We start from the raw sequence: 21801 nt of genomic DNA on the forward strand, positions 1-21801 counted from the left end.
CTGAGAAGGTGAGTGCGGCTATTAAAAACAGTTATGTGAGGGTAATAGTATCGAGATTGCTACAATGGCTATAAATACTTCAACTGGCTCAAAATAGAATATTATGCAAAACTCTATTTGATGCTCTTCTCAGAGAACCATATTATTAAACTAAAACAGCATGAAAATTATACGAAACTAATAAACTGTACATTGCAGAGATTTTAGTTTTAGAACTGTTTCCTTCCTTCCAACGTGAACGAAAAGTTTTTCTGGGAAGGAGCAAGACCAGTTCCCTAGTTCTCGTTATCGGTGCCATCGATAACATCAGCTCCAGATATGTATCCTCCACTATTGTTCACAAGAGCGGCATTGTTTGAATCCCTATTATTTACGTTGTTGTTTGCTGAGCTCCATTCGCGTACCTCTCTGAGTCGGATAAACATGACTACTGGAATGTACTTTCCCTCTTTTCGGTCAAATACACTTTCAATTTCTTCTGACAGAATCATTTTCCCAAAACCTGTGCAAAAAAGACATTTTGAGACCCATTACGTTTTAAGGCACAATTCATCTCAAATACTTTAAGCTAGCACTGTAAAAATTATGTATAATTATCATCTATCTTCTCGTATCGAATTTTTACCCCAAAAAGCTGTAAGATTAGGGTAGTAATCAGGGGAATTTTAGCCAATTCCCCTCAAAACTCTTACATCATTGTGGGGGGGGGGGGGTAATGGGGGTATTTCGATGCAAGAGTGCGGGGTAAGGAGTGCAATTTGGGGAGGGGATGGTGTAGTAGGGGGTATTTTTGGGCGGTTAAATGAAGCAAGAATAGTGGGTTAATGAAGGTAAAACGATGCAGGTGTAGGAGGTAATGGGTGGTAAACCGATGCAAGAGTAGGAGGTAAAGGGAGTAAAACGACACAAAAGTAGGAGAGTAACAGGGGGTAAAACTATGGGAGAGGAGGAGGGTAATGGGGGTAGAAATATGCAAGAGTAAAGGGAAAGGGATACATTACCCCCTCACTCTTGCGTCCTATTACCCTCCATTACCCCCCACTCTTGCATCGCTGTACCCGCTTAACACCATACACTTGCAACGTTTTAGCACTATAAAACCCCTACTCTTGCATCAATTTACCTCCTTGGCAGCCCCACTCGCACATCGTTTTACCTCCATAGTCTCAGAGTGGCCAACTTGAACTCACAACCTCTGTCCCCCGATCCAGTTCGCCTTAGCCCGCACACCACCGATGCTTGCCCAACACTAACCAACCAATGTAAATGAATCAAACATTATATCCCACCACTATTACATCATTTCTCCACTCTAAAAATACTCCCTAATCTTAGATCTGAATTAAGGGGTAATCTTGGGGGTTGATGTCTAAAAATTACCCCTAGTCCCAATAACCGCTCTATCTTATTTTCCAATTACTCCCATATCTTGAATCCAAAACTTTCACCTTACTCCCCATTTCCCGCTGATTATACATTTTTTAGCCCCTAAAATAACCCCCTAAATTTTTATCATTTTGGATGGCTCTTTTGGGGATAAAATTGAACTATTACCCAATTACTCCCCATTACCACCCTATCTTACATCATTTAACCCGCTAAAAATACCCCCTAACATTACATCATTTAGAATGGTACTTTGTTGGTAAAATCTAAAAAACCCCTTTAAGCCCCATTACACCCATTACCACCTCAATACTGCATCATTTTACCGCCATTAATTACCCCCTAATCTTAAATTTTTGAATTTAGAGGTTATTTTTGATTTTTAGTGGTTAAGTTTATTAATTCCCCACATTACCCCCTAGTCTACATCGTTTTACCTCCTAAAATTAACCCCTAATCTTACATCCTTCTGGGCGGTAAATTTGGCGCGAATTTTTTTTAGGTGGGGCTTATTTTGCGAGGCAAATAATCCCCACTACTCTCCATTACCCCCTAATCTCACATCGTTTTACCCCTTAAAATGACCCCCTAATCTTACATCATTTTGGGGGGTATTTTTGGGGGGGGGGGGCGGGATGTAATATGTAAAAAAATTCCCCTACCATCCCCCATCAACCTAGGGTCTGAACGTAAAAAGTGATTTTAAAGTGTATATCATCTGACTGAATGTAGATGATTTAATTATCAGTTAATTTGGCTCAACGTCAAAATTTAGGCCCTTGTTGGATAATTGAGTTACTGTACACGTCATTTACGCCAGTAAATAAAATTTTTAGACGACAGATTTTCAAAATTTGTAAATGATTGTTCTCACTCGGCCATCGTGACCAGCTTTAATCAGTTTATAACTCTTTAGTTTTAAACTAATGAATTATAAACTGATTAAAGCGATGGCCGAGTTGAAATCATTATTTACAAATTTTGAAAACACTTCGTTTAAAAATATAATTTACATGCGTAAAGGACGTGTAGAGTAACTTAAATATCGAATAAAAGCCTGAATTTGGACTTTGAGCCAAATTAACTGATGGAGAAGTCAAACACGTCTGTAAAAAACTTTTTTAAACAAGATAACAAGATTGAGATAACTCTGGTTTCGCTAAAACGAGCACTTCTCTCAAATTCATGAAAACAATTGTTTTGGACAATTGTATATCTTGGACAACTACAACTGTATATCTTGTGTTTCCTCATGGTCCACGATGTCACTGTTATTTATTTTAAACTAAAGAAACAAACGGTACGAAAATACTTCTCATCATTCATCGATGCTCATTTTTTTAAATAATTGTTTCATATTTAAGCTCCCACCCGGGTTGACCCTTCCTTAAAACCATAAAAAGACCACAAATGGTTCTCGGAAACCATACGTAAGACCATAAATGGTTCCAACCAAAAAGGGCCAAAATTTCGTGTATGTTCTTGCTTTAGTTTCAAGTCCTTTCAAAATTTTATGAACTTTATTTTACAAGAGAGCTCAGGTTGCTCTTACCTGGTGGGCACTTGAACAGTCTGTGACCGTGAACGAGTCCATCGGTGTTTCCCACTTGTGAGTCTAGTTTCAACCCCAGGTAGAGTCTGTGGTGGCTCTTCCTCCTGTCCAGGGTCCCCATCCACTTCACAGTTCCCGTCAGAGGCACTTTGCCATACTTCTCACGCTTCATCTCACGAAGGGAGACACGGAAACCTGAAAGTTACACAAACTAGTGTCAAATCTCACGCAAGCACTTCCAATATGGTGTGGAATCTGCACGTGCTTTGCTTTGTTGCAATGTTCACAAAGGAATTTATACACTTGTTGAGGAAACCATGTAGAAAATGCACACCTTATTGTATAAACGATGCTTTGGGTTGATTCAAAGGATCTATTCTGTGCCCCCTCCCTCCCCAGATTAGTGGGCATGCATAAAACTGTTACTCCCCCACAGGCGCACGCGTTTTTTACATAGTAACATGCTACACAAAAACAGATAAATTGTAATTGGATGCAAAAGGAACACTGGGGAGAATAGAATTAAAACAGATTAGTTGGCGGCAAAAATGCTCCATTAGTTCAAATTAACTTAAATTAATATTTTTGCTTTGATTTGCTAAAGTTCAAGTTTTATCATTTTCAATCGCCCAATGATCAGATTTCACTCACAATAGAATCGTTACCTTTTGTGATGTACTTTGACAACTGAAGATCCGTGTCGTGATAATCAGGCACTGGTTCTAAATTCAAATCCATTCTCTCCTCGTACCTATTCCCCTTTGTACCCACTCTTCCTCCCACACCTTCTCCTACTCCTCCTTCTCCTCCGTTCCCAGGCACTCCGTCCAACACTGGGTCGAAGGTCTCTCTCCCACTCGGAGATCGCCATTCGGGGATTCTAAATAATGTGCTTATATGAAATATCACCAAATCCCAGGTTGAGGTGCCAGACCGAAAGTCAACTTGTCCAGACCGTCCCCAGGCAAAACATGCATATGTCCACATTTTAAAAGTTTAACTTTTCAAAAAATGTCAACATATGAAACAGATCAACAAATTTTTCCAAAAATTTTTGCTGGGAACTCGAACTGCCCGAGCTTTCTTACCACATGTGAACTACTTATGTTGGGAAGGGGGATGTCCTTAGTACGATTATGATGTCTGTCGTCTTCCGAACTTCTGCTAGGCTCAACAGTGAGGGGACTCTGTCGCCCAGAAGATCGATCAAATAATATAAACCAAAATTTTCAAATTGGTGAAGCAAGCGGTACTTTGTTACTCTGCAATTTCCCCTCCTCCACTCTTGTATGCTGTTGCAAATTAGATTGCCTTGAAATAAGTTAATTCACAATGGGGCTCGTAATATCAATTCTACTTATATGGATAACAAAGGTAAGAGAACTTCTTGCACATCAATGAAAAAGACAAATTCAAGACAATTTATAACAGTAATTAATATAATAATAGCAATAACCGTGGTTCACTTCCATAATGATCTAAATCAAAAACGCTCACAGTATCCCAACTGGTTTTGCGATTACAAACTTCCAGAGTTCAGCCTCAATCTCAATTTCTTCCTTGCTTTTCACACCACCTTTTAAAGTTTAGTCCCACTAAACCAACTGCTTTCTCTCACTTGTGCGAATCCAAACTTCTGAAGTTCTCCCAAAATCTCCAAAGTCTCTCTCTGTCTCTCTCTCTCTCTCTCTCTCTCTCTCTCCTTAAAATTTCTGTGTCACTTCAATTTATACTCAACCAATACGCTCTTATCTTAAGCAAACAAACCTTAATCTCTTAAGTAAGCATTGCAACTTTAACTTTAAATCTATTACATTCTGTAGGTGGGCTTTGTTTGCTATGCAAACTAACCAATGTCAAATTATGCTCTGTCATTCAACTGCTACCAACCATTGTTCAACTTTCTCCTTATCTTAAGTACACGACCTTTGGACTCTTATGTAAACAAATCCACTCCACTTTATCTCATATTTGCACTTGATTTGTCAATCAGTGTTTGCTTAGTAAACATTGAATGTTGCTCTGAAAATTTCTTATACCTCTATTTCCGCAAAAAAAATAATTAGCTGCAATCAATCCCTGTCAAAAGTCACGTGTTGAATAAATAACTAAACTCAACCCTTAACCAAAGACCAATTGTAATTTCAAATTTTGAAACTTTTTCATGCAATTCCCCAGTTAAAAACAGCCGAAAAGTCTAATAATCCTAAAAGCCCAAAGTTTCACCTCTAGGGGTCATCCAAAGGTCACCCGACCAAAATGAAGGATAAAGTTCAAAACTAACTATTTTCACGGAAAGTTCTCTCATAGTTACACCTACCCACCAATTTTTATCACCTATTTCCTAAAAGAACACGAGCAATGACCGCGCACACTTTTTATCGACCACCCGGATGACCCCAAATTTCACAACTTAATAACTCGCACAGTAGTGATCAAAACGTCTTCGGGTAAAGTTTTCTAGTAATTATAGGTGCCACCAACTTGCCTGCCAAGTTTCATGACCAACGAATCAGCCGTTGCGAGTAGTTTGCGATTTGAAAATTTTTAACGAGTTGTTGGCGCCGAAACCCGAAAAATCTGAGTTCGTCAAAATTGACCGGGGTGGTTATTTTTTGTCACTAACTCTCTCAAATTGTCATATTAATACCATTTCAAAGTCATTCGGCCACTCAAAAAAGCCAATTTCCGGTTTTCGGCACTCGGGTCGTCCCGAAGCACCGACTTCCGGTCGGAATCGGGGGTTAAAAATATCAACAATCAAAAGCACTTGAAAAGTTACACTAACCCTTCAAAAATCAGAGGGCTACTACCAAAAATCCACGAGCAATTCAAATTTTACGTTCCGCAGAACGGGCATGCGCTAGTTCCGTGCAGGTTGGTATGGGGTCAAATCCGACATCAAAATCGGATTTCTCGTACCCAAATTAGTCTATCCCCCAATTTTCAGGTCAATCCGACTTCACTTTTTAGAGAAATTACTATTTCAATTTAAGTGCTAACTGTCTTCCGGTAAAAACAGCCTATTTACCGCAGAATACCCAAAAAGTGATCCAAACTGCTTTTGCATGATCATCTCATGCAGTACTCTGGACTTAATACCCATTGCAACCCTTAGTTACACTTATATCATACTCGAACAGTCATTTTTCGCTCAAAATATCGAAAACCTACAAATCACCCTAGTTCCGGTGCTAAGTACTCGGAGTTGGCCCGAAAGGTATACCAGCCTGAGAGGACCATTGGGTATACATGCCATTGGTATTTCAAAAAACCGATAGACTGTCTTTTTATTTACTCTAAATCAACAAAACTCTACTTAAATAACTCAGATCAAAAAGGTGTAACCGGCCGCGCATCCCTATTATATATGGAAAACCATCAGGGGAACATCACCAAAAATTTTCAGATTCCAATGATGAACATAACTTAAAAAGTCGAGGGTAACAGGTTTGGGAATGCCCATTATTTTGCAAATTCTAAATTGCACTTTCATTTACTTCAAATTGAATTTCCAATTCTGTTCAAAGAATCTAGTTCACTTCAAATCTTCGCTCTCTAGTTTTCTTCTAAATTTAAATCACTCATTAGGACCTTGTTCTGATTCACAAATACAACTTTGCTAAGTAAACGAAATATATCGACAGCTCAACATGCTTTTGTTAATCAATGTGTTTGTTTAAGATATATCACTCAACTCTCTTCTCTGGCGCCTGCCAAACAATAACACTTTAAGAAAGTACGCTTAACTCAAGCGCCTAATTAACTTGTCTAAGTTGACCTAATTTATCTAACTTACTCGCCCTCTCCCATGTCATTTTACAAAAATTAAGGACTACTTCAATTTCATACTATTAAAATAAAATTAAAACTAATTCCTTTTGTTTCGCATTGAAATCAGATTTAAAAACCATCGACGTTCTGTGTAATATTAGAATGAAAAGGCATGGGTCTCAGATCTGAAGAAATTTCTATGGACTGCTTGTATGGCCTAAATATGATTGCCAAGAATTGAGTACGATAGTCATGCGGAGAAGGTTTTAGGAGGTTCTCAAATCTCACAAACCTTCTAGACCGAAAACTAAATATTGTTTATTACGTAATGGCACCCATAATCTTTACCTCTGTAGCGAAGCTTGCTTGTGAGCTCTCCTGGACGACGGTCGAGATCCGGGGCTTCCCATTGCTGTCTTGGCCCTGGACTGTCCACCCCCTCCCCCACTCCTGCCAGTCAAGAGGACATTGTGGTGCATGTTGAGATTTAGTCTGCTTCTCTCAGTTGTTGTGGCTGATTTTGAACCCTGATTAGAGGCTGGTGGTTTTTGAGTTCCATAAACATCCTCAACGTTTCCAGTAACTGCTGCCACCTAAAAATCTTTTCATAAAATATAAATTTGCTTCCTCCTCACTTAGAGGCCTTAACGTTAGAAAGTTATCAACTGAGAATAACAGGAGATTGATTATAAAATGAAAATATAGGAAACACTCTTATAGGAAAGTACATAGAAGGGCGGATCTTCAACCACGCAAATGATGAAACACATGACTCGCCAAAACATCCATATGGGCTGTTTGGGCCTATCTTAGGTTATCAATATAATATTAAACTAAGTTTTAAGGCCGCCCTGTTCGCGTTGTTATTTTCTCTCTCAAAATTAGAAAGAATAGAATGGTTTGTATTATGAGACGGTTAATTTCTTGCCTATTTGTCCAATACAAGTTATAAAGGCATAAAATATAAAGTTAAACAAAGCGTGTGTAATATTTAAATGGATATATGCTTTCATATTTATAAATAGTATATAAATTTCAGAGCTTTTATGGTAAGAATCAACAGAGTCTTCTTTTAAGTTAACCGAATTTCCGTTTTCTTAATCAAACACAAAATTTCGCACATGAAACATAAACACTTGAATAAAATTAATACTGGCAAATATATGAAGAAAGTGTGCGTAAATTGACCAAATATGATTGAAACTGATCAAAATATAATATACTAGCTGAGTTTTGAGTGCACAATCTGTAAACAAGTACAATTAAGGTAATATGAACTAAATAACAGATTTTCACATTTTCAGCTACGTCCAAACTGGTGCTAAAATATACGGTTTTATGACATTAACTCAGAAACTAAAAAAATATATCACAACCAAATTTTGTGAGTGGATAGACATTATTGAGATACACATTGTGAGTGAAAGAGAGGGTTCTATCTCAAAAGGGTGAAGTAAGGCTACCTTTTTAATTCTTTAAGCAATCTTAATACATGGGGAAAATTTTCAAATGTAAATAGTTCCTACACTAATGATTCAAAATTGAGCAAACTTGGCATTGACTAGCATTAGTCTACTATATAGCATATGAAAAAAGAATGAACTAAATCAAACGTGTAGTTTTTGAGATAATGAGATTTGAATGTCAGAGCGCAACATAGCGGGACCTATTTTGATTCTAGCAAATTAATTTCAAATGCGGTCAATATCTAACGAAATAGGTTCAACTAATGGTCATAAATAAGTTCCCTTAGCAGTTTTGATTGTTGCCCCTCTATGTATTATATCGTCTCATTCATGAAGCTTTTGAATTCTGGCTAAAATTTAGTTGAAATAGCTCTCTTTCTCATCAACCATCCAGACTAAGTCTCCCACTTTGATGTCCTCGCCTGAATCCGTTCTCCATTTTGCTCTGCCTTGGAGTGGTGGTAGATATTCGCTCATCCACCGCTTCCAAAGGGCTTTCAATTGCTCGCTGATGTGCTTGAACGTTTTCCTATATGAAGCATTGTTATCGCAAAATAGAGAAATGGGCCATGACACGTTTGCCCCCTCCAACAAGGAATGTGATTCGGTATTATCGTATCCAAATCTTCAACATCGCTAGTAAATGCTGTTAGAGGTTGATTATTGAGCAGTTGTTCCGCTATGCAAATTACTGTCGAGAGATGCTCCTTTTTCAAATATTCTGTGCCCAAAATTTTAAAAATCGCTCTTTCGCTAAATTTCACTAATGTTTCCCATGCGCCACCGAAATGTGGAGCTGCAGGGGGATTGAAAATCCGTTGTATTCCGTTTTGTGCTAAATTGCGCTGCATTTCCGAATGGTTCAATTCTTTGAAGGCCCCCTTCAATTCTTTCGCTGCGCCTACGAAATTAGTTCCGTTGTCAGAAATTACCGTTTTCGGTTTCCCTCTTCTCGTTATGATCCGATAAACTGCCTCTAAGCAAGACTGTGTGTCTAATGATTGAACAATCTCCATATGCATTGCTCTGACGCTAAAACACGTGAATAGACAAATCCATCTTTTCACTGTTCTTCGGAAAAGTTTAATTGAAAAAGGTCCAAAGTAGTCTACTCCGGTGTTTGTAAACGGCGTTACATTATCTTCTATTCTGACTAACAATAAATCTGATATCATTGGCATCGATGCTTTGCTTCTCTTCAATTTACAGTGCAGACATTGGTGTTTAACCGATCTCAGTGCGTTTCTTAGACCAGTTACCCAAAATTTCTTTGAGTTTCAGCTCTAATATGTTCAACACCTTGATGATGGTTGTGCTTATGCTGAAACGCGAGATATAATTTAACTGCTGGATGAGAATGTGGTAAAACAACAGGATGTTTTTCTCAAAAATTGAGGTTTGCATGTCTAAGTCGACCTTTTGGTCTTTTTAGATTTTCTCTCAGAAACGGATTTAGGGATTCAATTTAACTGTTGCTTTTGACAGAGTCTACTATCTTCGACAACGCCGTTTCCTTTGAACAACTTTCTCTCTGCACCAACTCCCGTATTCGATTCTCTGCTGGTTCAAGCAATTCACGGGTTATTTCTTTGTTCCCATTTTTCAGATTCAATACTCTCGCAACAACATTTCTCAGTCTTCTGAAGTTACTGAAGTCAAAAACTCAATTGGAGCAAAAACTGGCAAAAACTTCTTCTCGATCAGGAACTACTTCTTCTTGCTCCCATTTTTCTTTTTCTTTAATTTCGCTCTTCAGCCGATCCTGTCCGCCCTTCCAGTCACTTTGCATCAGTTCATCAATAGAGAGACCTCTTGTTCCCAGATCAGCTGGGTTGTCAGCTCCAGCTATATGTCTCCACTGATCAACTGTTGAACTGTCTAGGATTTCAACCCGGTTAGCAACAAAAGTAGGCTGTTTTCTGTTACTACTACGCAACCATTGTAAAACAGTAGTTGAATCGCTCCACAAATATGTTGACCAAATGAAATTCTATGTTCTTTCAAAATTAGACCTTTAAGTCTGTTCGCTGTAACTGCTGCAATTAACTCTAATTTTGGTATAGTATGGTTCTTCTTTGGAGAAATCCTTCATTGCAGCCAAAAATGAACCTTATTAGTCTATCGCCGTTTGGTTTAGTAATTACAACGTAACTTAATGCACAAAAAGCATCTTCTGACGCGTCTCTAAAGATGTGTAGCTCAACTCTGTCACAAGACTCCTGATTGTACCATCGTTACTCAATTCTTACTTTTTAAACTTGATGTTTATGTCTTCGGCTATCGGCGAATCCCACCTTTGACCTTGTGTCTGCCAGATTCGTTTCATTAACATCCTTCCTCAAATGACAAATGGTGCCATGAAACCCAGAGGATCAAACACTCGCGACACTGTGGACACAATTTGTTTTTGCGTCCAATTCGTTTTCTCTAGGAACTCTTGGTTTTTCCGAACAGTTAACAGATCATCGGTTGCTATCCATCCAAGTCCCAAGACCTTAGGGTTGTCTTCGCTTTCTATTGGTGTAATTTCACTTTTTTCAAAATATTTCCTCGAAATTAGAGTACATTTTTATAAGTTGAAGTTTCCTTTTGCTAGCAATGATTTCAGTTCATGGATTACTTCAGATGCTTGTTCAGTTGTGTGAACCGAGAGAAGCATATCGTCCAAAAAAAAGTTATCCATTACTACTTGCGATGCAATAGGATGTTCCCTTCCAAACAGTTTTGAAAATCGCTGCAGGTCATAATTTGCACATGTTGGAGATGACTTTGCTCCAAAAATGTGCCGGATTTACTGGTACGGCATCAGTTTACCGTCTTCATCTATCCAGAGAAACCTAAGGTACCGTCTTTGTTAATCAGACACTCAAATTTGCAAAATCTTTTCTTCAATATCTGCGGTTAGTGCAACACGGTCTTCTCAAAATCTGAAAAAGATTCCAATTAGAGGAATTAGTAAATGCTGTTAGAGGTTGATTATTGAGTAGTTGTTCCGCTATGCAAATTACTGTCGAGAGATGCTCCTCTTTCAAAAATTCTTTGCCCAAAATATTAAAAATCGCTCTTTCGCTAAATTTCACTAATGTTTCCCATGCGCCACCGAAATGTGGAGCTGCAGGGGGATTGAAAATCCGTTGTATTCCGTTTTGTGCTAAATTGCGCTGCATTTCCGAATGGTTCAGTTCTTTGAAGGCCCCCTTCAATTCTTTCGCTGCGCCTACGAAATTAGTTCCGTTGTCAGAAATTACCGTTTTCGGTTTCCCTCTACTCGTTATGATCCGATAAACTGCCTCTAAGCAAGACTGTGTGTCTAATGATTGAACAATCTCCATATGCATTGCTCTGACGCTAAAACACGTGAATAGACAAATCCATCTTTTCACTGTTCTTCGGAAAAGTTTAATTGAAAAAGGTCCAAAGTAGTCTACTCCGGTGTTTGTAAACGGCGTTACATTATCTTCTATTCTGACTAACAATAAATCTGATATCATTGGCATCGATGCTTTGCTTCTCTTCAATTTACAGTGCAGACATTGGTGTTTAACCGATCTCAGTGCGTTTCTTAGACCAGTTACCCAAAATTTCTTTGAGTTTCAGCTCTAATATGTTCAACACCTTGATGATGGTTGTGCTTATGCTGAAACGCGAGATATAATTTAACTGCTGGATGAGAATGTGGTAAAACAACAGGATGTTTTTCTCAAAAATTGAGGTTTGCATGTCTAAGTCGACCTTTTGGTCTTTTTAGATTTTCTCTCAGAAACGGATTTAGGGATTCAATTTAACTGTTGCTTTTGACAGAGTCTACTATCTTCGACAACGCCGTTTCCTTTGAACAACTTTCTCTCTGCACCAACTCCCGTATTCGATTCTCTGCTGGTTCAAGCAATTCACGGGTTATTTCTTTGTTCCCATTTTTCAGATTCAATACTCTCGCAACAACATTTCTCAGTCTTCTGAAGTTACTGAAGTCAAAAACTCAATTGGAGCAAAAACTGGCAAAAACTTCTTCTCGATCAGGAACTACTTCTTCTTGCTCCCATTTTTCTTTTTCTTTAATTTCGCTCTTCAGCCGATCCTGTCCGCTTATCCAGTCACTTTGCATCAGTTCACCAATAGAGAGACCTCTTGTTCCCAGATCAGCTGGGTTGTCAGCTCCAGCTATATGTCTCCACTGATCAACTGTTGAACTGTCTAGGATTTTAACCCGGTTAGCAACAAAAGTAGGCTGTTTTTTGTTACTACTACGCAACCATTGTAAAACAGTAGTGGAATCGCTGCACAAATATGTTGACTCAAATGAAATTCTATGTTCTTTCAAAATTAGACCTTTAAGTCTGTTCGCTGTAACTGCTGCAATTAACTCTAATTTTGGTATAGTATGGTTCTTCTTTGGAGAAATCCTTCATTGCAGCCAAAAATGAACCTTATTAGTCTATCGCCGTTTGGTTTAGTAATTACATTGTAACTTAATGCACAAAAAGCATCTTCTGACGCGTCTCTAAAGATGTGTAGCTCAACTCTGTCACAAGACTCCTGATTGTACCATCGTTACTCAATTCTTACTTTTTAAACTTGATGTTTATGTCTTCGGCTATCGGCGAATCCCACCTTTGACCTTGTGTCTGCCAGATTCGTTTCATTAACATCCTTCCTCAAATGACAAATGGTGCCATGAAACCCAGAGGATCAAACACTCGCGACACTGTGGACACAATTTGTTTTTGCGTCCAATTCGTTTTCTCTAGGAACTCTTGGTTTTTCCGAACAGTTAACAGATCATCGGTTGCTATCCATCCAAGTCCCAAGACCTTAGGGTTGTCTTCGCTTTCTATTGGTGTAATTTCACTTTTTTCAAAATATTTCCTCGAAATTAGAGTACATTTTTATAAGTTGAAGTTTCCTTTTGCTAGCAATGATTTCAGTTCATGGATTACTTCAGATGCTTGTTCAGTTGTGTGAACCGAGAGAAGCATATCGTCCAAAAAAAAGTTATCCATTACTACTTGCGATGCAATAGGATGTTCCCTTCCAAACAGTTTTGAAAATCGCTGCAGGTCATAATTTGCACATGTTGGAGATGACTTTGCTCCAAAAATGTGCCGGATTTACTGGTACGGCATCAGTTTACCGTCTTCATCTATCCAGAGAAACCTAAGGTACCGTCTTTGTTAATCAGACACTCAAATTTGCAAAATCTTTTCTTCAATAGCTGCGGTTAGTGCAACACGGTCTTCTCAAAATCTGAAAAAGATTCAAATTAGATTTTGCAAAAGATCGGACCTTTCACTAAAACGTCGTTCAGGCATTATCCTTGAAACCTTTTCGCAACATTGCAAACTCTTCTTAATTTCTCTGTTTTTCTGGGGTTTGCAACTGGATGATGAGGCAGATACCAAACATCCTAACGTTCAAGTTCACCCTTTTGAAGCAAGGAGTTATAAACTTTTGCTAAATCTTTTTTATTGAATCACTATGTTTCAGTTTTAAAGACTCATTTTTCGCTCATCTTCGTTCGAGCGTTTGTAGTTGTCCGAGGGCTGAAGAAATATTACAATCAATTTTTTTTCTTTTCCATCAAAAAGCATTTGAAATTCGAAATGTTCTGGTAGCTTTAACGTTGTTTTCTATAGTGTTTCAAGAGACTTTTTATCTTCAAGTTTTCTGCTGTTTACTTGAACTGTTGTACCGTAGGATTCAATTTCCCACCACTTTCTCGCATTTTCTGTTAGCTCTTGATCCTCTTGGCTATCGCTGCTCAGGAAAATGCTCTCTGGCTTTTCACTATTTGGCATTGGACCACTTAGCGTCCAGGCCCATAGAACTTTTACTGTCTAGAGGGAATTTTTTGCATAATATTTGTAGTCTAAAGGTCTTATTAGGGAATAAGCATCTTGACCAAGAATCACTTTTACGTCTTTCAAGTCAATTTTCTTTAGTCTTATGCACGATAAATGATGATAACGTTTACTTAACTCGATTTCATTGTAAACCGAGGTTCCAACTAAAAGAACTTCATAACTACTGGCTGTTATTTTACCGTTTCGCTGATTTCATCGGTTGGCCCAATCTTGACCGGGACATTCAAATAGTTGATTGAGTTCGTTCCGTGGACTCCAAGGGACATTGAAGTATTTCTTCTTTCAAGGCGTAGAGATTCTATCAATTCTTCGTCTATCCAAGTTTAAGAAGAGGCGGTGTCGCAAACAGCTTTAGTTTCGACAAAACTTCCGTCTTCAGCGTAGATGCGCAACGGTGCAACTTGGAAGAGTCTTTTGACTGACCAAGCTGTCTCAATTGCCAGGTTGTTTTCGCTTGTTTGATCTGGTGACTGGATTAGCTCGTGTGTCCCAGTTTGTCTGTTGTATAACATGCGATTGTGATTTCTTTCACAGCCGTCTATTCCGCATTTGAGCTTCGATTTGCAATCTCTGGCAAGATGCTTTCCCTTCAAGCATTTGAAACAGAGGTTAGCTTGTTTCACCGTTTCTGACCGTTCCGTGATACAGAGCTTTTTGAAATTATCACACTTCCAAAGCCGATAATCTCGAGAGAGCACTTCTGAAATCTTATCTCTCTTTAGTTAGTGAAAGCGGAGTTTTTTGGTTGATCTCTACTTGATCTGACGCTATTTTGTTTTCCTCTATACAAACTTTCAGGAAATTCCTTGTTGCTGCAGTTTTCATTCGCTCCTGAACTAAAGATCCCTCTTGTAGCCATTCGTTTAATTCAATCAAATTTGGCAGCTTCGACCTATGCGACGCGGTTTCAATGTCTGCAAACCATCTGCGTTTTATGTCTTTTGGTAGTTTATTGACTATCATGTCCAGATTACTTGATGAAAACGAATCGTTGGTGTAACCGAATTGTTGCAGAACGTTTACAATGTTTCCGACTGTGTCAGCAAAGATAACAAAATTCGTAGGGCCGTAAGCACTATCGTACGGCCGCAATTGTGGATGATTTTGAAAATTGTTCTATTGCGATCCTATTATCAAGTGCGGCTGACCGAATTTACTCTCAAGTGTTTTCCAACGCCCAAACAGCCCATACCAGCCCGAGCTCTTTTTGCCGGCCCCGTCAACAGCGTTTTTAAATGCGTCATTTTTCTGTCGTCTGATATGGTACTACGATCGACTGTCGCCAGAAACATGCCACTCTATTCTGGCCAATCATGGGGATCGCCACTATATTCTCTTAACTTATGTTTTGCTAACAAGAGATTTACTGCAGAGCTTACTAGGTACATATCATACTGGTTAAAGCTGTGTTTCGGACTTGATTGCGAAGTATCAGAAATCTCAAACTTTCCATGCTGCCCTTGGTTTCAGCTCACCAGGAAGGTGTCTGACTGGAGCACTGCCAAAAACGCTATCTCTCCGAGAGTTGCTTTGTGACATCAGTGACCCCAACTAGCTGTTACTGTATTTCCTCTGAGATGAGGCTGCAACATCGTTTGCATTTTGTTGATTGTCACCCTGTGCTTGATTAAGTTTTCTGTTTTCGCTCAAATAGTCTTCATCGTCATTGCAGCTGATATTGCCCAAGAAGTTTCCGTCCGCTGTCTGGCAAAACTGTTTTTCCGAGTTTTCAGGATGAATTTCGTCTTTTTCGTCGGTGTTAATTTTGAGTTTCAACATTTCGAGTGCCTTCTGCTCCTCGAGTTGTCTCAATTGCTCGTCAGTCTCTCGAGCTCGTCTTTCCTGTTCATTTTTCAACTTCTGCATCTGATATTCATGTCTCAGTTGCACTTCTCTTTTTCTTTCAGCTCGCTTTTCTTCTTTGTGTTTCATTTCTTCTCCCGTTGAAACATTGGGCAAGACTTCTTTCGATTTTGGCTGATCGGTTTGTTTCTCAGTTGCGCTAGTGTTCTGAGTTTGCTCAAAATTTTTTTCTTGTTTCCTCCTCGGCTCCATTTACCGATGAATCGAGTGAAGTTGTTGGTTCTTTGACAAGGCTCACTGACTTTGCCGTCTCCAATGACCTCCTCTTCTGGTCCCACAATACCAGAATTTCAATTCTTTTCAAAGACAAGTTTCTTTGTTTCTCTTGCAGATCTGCTTTGTGCTTTGATGAGACCCTTGTGCTGTAATGTTTCATCTCTTCCACTATTTTCTCGTCAAAGGAAGATAGTTATCAAGATTAGTTTTGATGCTCGCTACTCTACTTAGTTTAAAGCCAAATTGTCTTCTGAGTTCTGCTCTTCTCATTTGAATATCATTAAATTTTTCTGTATTCCTTCCCCAATTTGATAATGATATTCCATATCTTCCACCAGTTCGAAGCCAGTTGACTGATGAGATAAACCACCACTTCGGGCTGGAGAGGGAATTTGTTGCTTTCTTCTAATCATTTTCCAGGTGGTCCGGGTCAGCGGACCAAATGACTGGGCCTATCTTAGGTTATCAATATAATGTTCAACTAAGTTTTATGGCCGCCCTGTTCGCGCTGTTAATTTTTCTATCAAAATTAGAAAAAAAACTGTTCTATGAGAAGGTTAATTTCTCGTCTAATTGTCCAATACAAGTTATAAAGGCATTAAAAAAGTTAAAGAAAGCGTTGTAATATTTAAATGGATATAAGCTCACTAAATATCAATGAAGGCAAAACCAAATCATATTTATAAAAGGTACTTAAATTTCAGAGCTTTTATGGTAAGAATGAAAGGAATCATCTGATAAATTAACTGCAATTCCGTGTTCTTAATCAAATACAACCTGTCGCACAGGAAACATAAATACTAGAATAAATTTAGTACTGGCAAATATATGAAGAAGGTGTATGTAAAATGACCAAATACGATTGAAACCAATCAAATAGCACTATACTAGCTGAGTTTTGGCTTCACAATCAATAAACAAGCACAATTAAGGTATTATGAAATAAATAATCAAAAACAAAATCTTCACATTTCAGCTATGTCCCAATTGGGGCTAAAACATACGGTTTTTTGACAATCACTCAGAAAATAAGAAAGATATCAACACCAAATTTTTCGAGTCGATAAACATTGGTAAGATACACAGTGTGAGTAAAAGAAGGGATCTATCTCAAAAGGGTGAAGTAGGGCTACCTTTTTAATTCTATAAGCAATCTTGATACTTGGGGAAATTTTTCAAATGTAAATAGCACCTACACAAATGACTCAATTTTGATCAAACTTGGCAGTGACTAAATGAGAAATTTAGCCGAGAGTTTAAATAAAAAAGCGATAAAATTAATTTTGAAGCTGGAATATTGGCCAATAAAAATCACTATTTTGTAAGCGAACAAATATATCGTCAACTAGCGTAACGAAGGTCTATCCGTGGATCGCAACCTGAAACTAAAAGCTGACGCCAATAAATTATTGAAAACTGCGCCTGGATAAAAGTTCAATGAGAAAGGTTCTTTCTGAGGACAAGTTAAAAAGACCACAAGAAAAGGTGAAAAAACGGGAAATTCAGAAAGACGAAAAAATCTCTAGTTTAGAGCCAAATTGTCTTCTGAGTTCTGCTCTTCTCATTTGAATATCATTAAATTTTTCTGTATTCCTTCCCCAATTGGATAATGATATTCCATATCTTCCACCATTTCGAAGCCAGTTGACTGATGAGATATACCACCACTGCGGGCTGGAGAGGGAATTTGTTGCTTTCTTCTAATCATTTTCCAGGTGGTCCGGGTCAGCGGACCAAATGACTGGGCCTATCTTAGGTTACCAATATAATATTCAACTAAGTTTTATGGCCGCCCTGTTCGCGCTGTTAATTTCTCTCTCAAAATTAGAAAGAAAAGGACTGTTTTATGAGAAGGTCAATTTCTTGTCTGATTGTCCATTACAAGTTATAAAGGCAAAAAATATAAAATTAAACAAAACGTTGTAATATTTAAATGGATATATGCTCACTAATTATCATTGAAAGCAAATCCAAATCATATTTACAAATGGTAGACAAACTTCAGAGCTTTTATGGTAAGAATCAAAGGACTCTTCTGATAAATTAATTGCAATTCCGTTTTCTTAATCAAATACAACCTTTCGCACAAAAAACATAAATACTTGAATAAATTTAGTACTGGCAAATACATGAAGAAGGTGTACGTAAAATGACCAAATATGATTGAAACCAATCAAAAAGCACTATACTAGCTGAGTTTTGGGTTCACAATCAATAAACAAGTACAATTAAGGTAGTATAAAATAAATAATCAGTAACAGATTTTCACATTTTAGCTTTGTCCAAATTGGGGCTAAAACATACGGTTTTTTGACAACCACTCAGAATCTAAGAAAGACATCAACACCAAATTTTTTGAGTCGATAAACATTGGTAAGATGCACAGTGTGAGTAAAAAAAAGGGTTCTATCTCAAAAGGGTTACCTTTTTAATTCTATGAGCAATCATAATACTTGGGGAAATTTTTCAAATGTAAATAGCTCCTACACAAAAGATTCAATTTTGATCAAACTTGACAGTGACTAAATGAGAAATTTAGCCGAGAGTTTAAATAAAATGAGCGATAAAATTAATTTTGAAGCTGGAATATTGGCCAATAAAAATCACTATTTTGTAGGCGAACAAATATATCGTCAACTAGCGTAACGAAGGTCTATCCGTGGATCGCAACCTGAAACTAAAAGCTGACGCCAATAAATTATTGAAAACTGCGCCTGGATAAAAGTTCAATGAGAAAGGTTCTTTCTGAGGACAAGTTAAAAAGACCACAAGAAAAGGTGAAAAAATGGGAAATTCAGAAAGACGAAAAAATCTCTAGTTTAGAGCCAAATTGTCTTCTGAGTTCTGCTCTTCTCATTTGAATATCATTAAATTTTTCTGTATTCCTTCCCCAATTGGATAATGATATTCCATATCTTCCACCATTTCGAAGCCAGTTGACTGATGAGATATACCACCACTGCGGGCTGGAGAGGGAATTTGTTGCTTTCTTCTAATCATTTTCCAGGTGGTCCGGGTCAGCGGACCAAATGACTGGGCCTATCTTAGGTTACCAATATAATATTCAACTAAGTTTTATGGCCGCCCTGTTCGCGCTGTTAATTTCTCTCTCAAAATTAGAAAGAAAAGGACTGTTTTATGAGAAGGTCAATTTCTTGTCTGATTGTCCATTACAAGTTATAAAGGCAAAAAATATAAAATTAAACAAAACGTTGTAATATTTAAATGGATATATGCTCACTAATTATCATTGAAAGCAAATCCAAATCATATTTACAAATGGTAGACAAACTTCAGAGCTTTTATGGTAAGAATCAAAGGACTCTTCTGATAAATTAACTGCAATTCCGTTTTCTTAATCAAATACAACCTTTCGCACAAAAAACATAAATACTTGAATAAATTTAGTACTGGCAAATACATGAAGAAGGTGTACGTAAAATGACCAAATATGATTGAAACCAATCAAAAAGCACTATACTAGCTGAGTTTTGGGTTCACAATCAATAAACAAGTACAATTAAGGTAGTATAAAATAAATAATCAGTAACAGATTTTCACATTTTAGCTTTGTCCAAATTGGGGCTAAAACATACGGTTTTTTGACAACCACTCAGAATCTAAGAAAGACATCAGCACCAAATTTTTTGAGTCGATAAACATTGGTAAGATGCACAGTGTGAGTAAAAAAAAGGGTTCTATCTCAAAAGGGTTACCTTTTTAATTCTATGAGCAATCATAATACTTGGGGAAATTTTTCAAATGTAAATAGCTCCTACACAAAAGATTCAATTTTGATCAAACTTGACAGTGACTAAATGAGAAATTTAGCCGAGAGTTTAAATAAAATGAGCGATAAAATTAATATTGAAGCTGGGATATTGGCCAATTTAAATCACTATTTCGTAAGCGAACAAATATACCGTCAACAAGCGTAACGAAGGTCTATCCATGTATCGCAACCTGAAACCAAAAGCTGACGCCGATAAATTAACGAAAATTACGTCTCGGTAAAAGTTCAATGAGAAAGGTTCTTACTGAGGACAAGTTAAAAAGACCATAAGAAATGAAGAAAAAACGGGAAATTCGGAAAGACGCAAAAATCTTCAAAATTGAAAAAAAAATAGTTATACTTTCACAAAATCAATGCCATGATCTGAATTGAACTAATTGATTAGATTCTCATTAAACTCAAAAGAACCCGATGAAATTTCCGAAAGAGCTTCTGAAAATTTTTTGTGTCGAAGTCAAAAAGGCCTTAGCTGTAATCTTTAGCAATTATTTGAATAATTTAGCCAGGTTAGTAACCAAATGATTGCAACAGTCATGTTCGATAATGAGTGGTAAGAAGAACAAAATGAACACTAAACAACAAGAAAAACTGAAAAATTGCATTAGTTCTGAGAGCAAATATTGAATCATTAATGAAACACAGTCGTTAAATTTGATCATTACTGACTAAGAAATATTTCAGTAATAAAAAAAATGATAAAAAACAGCAAAACTAACATAAAAATCTCGGCAAGAGGAAAAATTGCAGATACATTTTTGAGAACAACAAAATGAGGAATAGTGGTTAGAACCTTTAGATATCAAATGAAACTATTAATTTGCTTCCTAATACGCCTCATTAGTTTGCTAATCAGACCGGGCATGAATGAGACTAGCGGAATTTCTCTATGTCAATCAAATTCATAACTTGTACTTTGATGGTTTTATATGCATTTTAAAACCACGTATAACCTTTTAAAACTAATAGTTCAAAAAAATAGTAGAAAAAAAACAGGAAAAAGTAGAAAAAAAATGAGAAATCAAAGTAACGCTTTTGAAAACAAACACTTTTGTTTCAAAAAATCAAAAATTTGATCAAACATCAGTTTCTCACTCTACTTTAAAAAATATATATTAGGCTTCGAACCTACCCCCCTTTTCGCTCCCTTTACTACTCCAGGGTGAATAAAATCAGCAATCTAATTCGGATTCTCGTTGACATCAAAAAGTAAAAAAATGAAAAGATCCTAAAAAAGACAGAGAACCGATAATTTCCAAAGCTTTATCATTCTCAAAACATAGCCTGAAGAATATACCCGTCGAATGAGCGAAGTTAAGAAGTTAAACGTAAAGAAGTTCAACCACACTTCATGAATCAAAACCTAACATATTGAAAATTCCAAAAAGCAGCAGCATTATTGTATCAAAGGTGAGAAAAAAAAGGAAGAACAAAAGAAAACAGTCCGATTATGAAATCTTCAACAATTTTTTTTAAATATGTGACTTTAAGGATCATTTTTACACAAACAGAGTTTCTGATTCGATTACTTCCTGCGTTTTGATCAGAGAAAGAACAATTAGAACACGACAAAAAGAATCAAAGAAAGCCATAGAAGCAAAACATCAATTAACGAGAGGTCAAGGTATTTTTTCGTCTAAGCCATAAAAGACGAATATTCATCTAAACCATCAACTGAAAGCAAAAAATTGAAAAGCTTGCAAAATGTCAAAACTTCTATACCTTATAAACGTATTACACAATTATACTTGATCGTAAACAAAATAATTGTTACCGCGTTAAATGAGCAACGCTATTTAAACAAAGCGAGAAAAGTATATTACGTAATTTCTTAACCATGTAAGCCTTACAAAGTGCACACAAAATACGTTCTATTTGGCATAGAAATCTCGG

The 21801-nt window shown here is 37.2% G+C and overlaps 1 protein-coding gene across 2 annotated transcripts in view; it reads right to left on the reverse strand.

Annotated features, from left to right (window-relative positions):
- Nucleotides 1-99: 99 nt before the first annotated feature.
- LOC142354498 (uncharacterized) overlaps nt 100-21801 on the reverse strand; it is a 50577-nt gene continuing 28875 nt past the window's right edge. For both annotated transcript variants that reach the window (XM_075406815.1, XM_075406814.1), the window contains 4 exons: nt 7061-7305; nt 3604-3818; nt 2939-3133; nt 100-502 (listed from right to left, as the gene is read on the reverse strand). In XM_075406815.1, coding sequence (XP_075262930.1) covers nt 276-502; nt 2939-3133; nt 3604-3818; nt 7061-7305 — 882 coding nt within the window. In that variant the 3' untranslated portion in view covers nt 100-275. The remainder of the gene's footprint in view (nt 503-2938; nt 3134-3603; nt 3819-7060; nt 7306-21801) is intronic.

Source organism: Convolutriloba macropyga, chromosome 15 (genome assembly GCF_964194025.1).
Source record: "Convolutriloba macropyga chromosome 15, txConMacr16.3, whole genome shotgun sequence".
In the NCBI taxonomy this organism is placed as follows: domain Eukaryota; kingdom Metazoa; phylum Xenacoelomorpha; order Acoela; family Convolutidae; genus Convolutriloba; species Convolutriloba macropyga.